The sequence below is a fragment of the Sinocyclocheilus rhinocerous genome, unplaced genomic scaffold (assembly GCF_001515625.1).
Source record: "Sinocyclocheilus rhinocerous isolate Xijiao unplaced genomic scaffold, SAMN03320098_v1.1 scaffold555, whole genome shotgun sequence".
In the NCBI taxonomy this organism is placed as follows: Eukaryota; Metazoa; Chordata; class Actinopteri; order Cypriniformes; family Cyprinidae; genus Sinocyclocheilus; species Sinocyclocheilus rhinocerous.
Window position 1 is genome coordinate 415,787 of NW_015629527.1, and position 490 is coordinate 416,276.

General features: G+C 44.1%; 1 protein-coding gene across 2 annotated transcripts in view; it reads right to left on the reverse strand.

Annotated features, from left to right (window-relative positions):
- dspb (desmoplakin b) overlaps window positions 1-490 on the reverse strand; it is a 49,150-nt gene that overhangs the window by 24,759 nt on the left and 23,901 nt on the right. For both annotated transcript variants that reach the window (XM_016551200.1, XM_016551199.1), the window contains exon 11: window positions 277-432. In XM_016551200.1, coding sequence (XP_016406686.1) covers window positions 277-432 — 156 coding nt within the window. The remainder of the gene's footprint in view (window positions 1-276; window positions 433-490) is intronic.

Sequence of the window (490 nt, forward strand, 5' to 3'; positions counted from 1 at the left end):
ATATAGACCAAAATCATTTTTTGAACCAGGCTGTAAACATGTTTTTTTATGCTGTAAAGTTGGGCATTTTAACATGGGGAGTCTATGGGACTGACTCCCTTTTGGAGCCAGCCTCTAGCGGCCAGTTGATGAATTGCAGTTTTAGCCACTTCTTTGTTGGTTTCACGAGAGAGAGCGGAAGGTTGCCGCTTGGTGTGTATATGTGATATTGTTATAAATGTAAATGTAAATTATTATAAAAATAAAGATGTATATATATATGCATGTAAATGTCACCTCGTCCTGTCTGAAGTCACACAGCGCCTGCACGAGGATATTTTGACCCGTGATCTTCTCGTCTGGGTTTCTGGGTTTCAGTCTGACGATGCTCTTGGATTTGAGCACCAGCTGCTGGACCATCTCCCTCTGCTCCGTCAGACGCTCACGCTCTCTCTGTTTCACACACACACACAGACACACGCACACAGACACACGCACACACACACACACA